Source organism: Empidonax traillii, unplaced genomic scaffold, assembly GCF_003031625.1.
Source record: "Empidonax traillii isolate 1590-97213 ecotype Southwest subspecies unplaced genomic scaffold, ASM303162v1 scaffold10160:size9463, whole genome shotgun sequence".
NCBI classification, from domain to species: domain Eukaryota; kingdom Metazoa; phylum Chordata; class Aves; order Passeriformes; family Tyrannidae; genus Empidonax; species Empidonax traillii.
Genome location: NW_020962779.1, coordinates 1 through 1,904, shown reverse-complemented (window position 1 = coordinate 1,904; position 1,904 = coordinate 1). Strand labels below are relative to the sequence as shown.

The following is a 1,904-nucleotide window of genomic DNA, read 5'->3' as shown; positions in this document are numbered from 1 at the left end:
ATCACCAGCACCTGGTAGGTCCAGTCCCCGTTGGGGACCACGTCGGTGGCCACCACGTGCTCCGGCAGCTCCTGCCCATCCTGGAACCACCTCACCTGCACCGGGCAGGGTAGAAATCCATCACGGAGCAGAGCAGGGGCTGGGGCCGGGCTGGGAGCTCGACGGCACCAGCGAGATAGACACGCTGGGAGGCACTGGGAGAGACGGGGGATACACTGGTCTGAGCTGGGGGGTACTGGGAGAGAGGGCAGAGGGCTTGTAGGACTTTGGTAGGCGTTTGGATGGCACTAGGAAGGACTGGGATGTCACTGGGAGGGACTGGGAATGGACGAGGGTAGAATGGGATGGGCTGGGGGGGGTCACTGGGAGAGAGTTGGGAGGCGTGAGAGTGAACTGAGAATGGCTTGGAATGGAGTCAGAGCGTCTGGGAGGGGAGTGAGAGGGACTGGGAATGACTGGAAGGGACTGGGGTGGACTGGGAAGGACCTGAGCGAGACTGGGAGGCTGAGTCCTGAAAAGGGAACTCTGCGCTGCGGATCTGCCCAGCAACTGATGAGTCATCAAAAAGACTCGCTCTGATTGGCTGAGGGCAGGGAGAGCGGTGGCACTAGCGGGGCGGAGATGCGCGGGGTGGGGGGGGCACTGGGAGAGACTGTGATGGACTGGGGGCACTGGGATGGGGAAAAAGACGACAGGATTGGGCACAGGGAGGGCTGAGGGATCTGGGGTGATTCCCAGGGAGGGTTTAAGGGGCTCCAGGGTCGTTCCCGGGGCAGGGGAATTCCCGAGGGCACCCGCTCTGCCCCGCGATCACCTCTGCGGTTCACAGTGAACGGGGTGAACACCTCGTAGCTTTTCCGGCAGAACCAGTCCACCACAGCCTCTCTGTCCTCCAGATATTCCTGTTGGCTGTTCCAGCACCTGGCCTGGATCTCCCCATACGGGGTGTCCCCCACAAAGACCCCCACATCGCTGTCGAAGTGCACGTACTGCTGCCGGTGGTAGATGTACCTCTCCACGTACCTCACCCGCTCGGTGCCGTTGATGAAGTAACACTCGGTCCTTCTCATCCACTGGAACACCCCTGTGTGTGCAGGACACGGGTCAGGGGGTGCCCCGTTCCCACCCCCATTATCCCCCAGCCCCCCACAGCAGTTTGGGAGGTCAGGGAGCCAACCTGGACCCCCCTTTCCCACCCCCCTCTGCCCCACGGCCGCCGCAGCACCGACTCTTGGCTGGGGGGAACCCCCCCATCAGCCCCCCGGGGATGGACAGGGGGTTTGGGGACACCCCCCAGTGCGGATCCGCCCCCCCCTCCCACCCTGAGCCCCAGGGAACCGCTGCAGGGCTCCAGTGATGGGGGACACCGAGGGACCCCCATGGCACCCTTCTTCCTGCTCTCCCACTCCCTTTTCCCCCCTCTCCCACCGTTCCCCCATCGCCGCTCCTGGCGCGGGTGGAGGGGTCGGGCCGGGTCGCGCCCGCTGTTCCAGTCCAGTCAGGGGCTGCCACGGGGTTCTTTAGAGGATGGCTTTTTCGGGGACACCGAATATCGTCCGGCCTGCCCGGTGCCGCCCCGCCGGTCCCTCGGTGCGGCTCTTCTCGATACGGGGCAGCAGGACCTCCTTTATATTCTCTTTCTTTTATTTTCTGCATTTAATTCTATTCCCACCTCGCTCTGCCCTCGGTGCAGCCCTTTGACGACACCCGACAGCGGGTCCCTCGGGGCAGCTCTTTCGGTGACTCGGCGCGGCTCCTTTAGTGTATTTAATTCTCTCCTCTCGATTTGATTCCATTCACGCCTCCCTCGCCACACCCCCGGTGACCATTCCACGGCCGCCACTCCTCGCTCGTCCCTCGGGGCAGCTCTTTTACATACGGGGCGGTGGAGGCTCCCCGGGGCG

General features: G+C 63.7%; 1 protein-coding gene across 1 annotated transcript in view; it reads right to left on the bottom strand.

Moving 5' to 3' along the window:
- LOC114073674 (class II histocompatibility antigen, B-L beta chain-like) overlaps window positions 1-1,084 on the bottom strand; it is a gene marked incomplete at its 5' end in the record, with an annotated part of 6,954 nt that extends 5,870 nt beyond the window's left edge. Inside the window, 2 exons of the mRNA XM_027911396.1 lie at window positions 6-235; window positions 815-1,084. Of these exons, the coding sequence (XP_027767197.1) occupies window positions 6-235; window positions 815-1,084 (500 nt within the window). The remainder of the gene's footprint in view (window positions 1-5; window positions 236-814) is intronic.
- Between the last annotated feature and the right edge of the window lie 820 nt (window positions 1,085-1,904).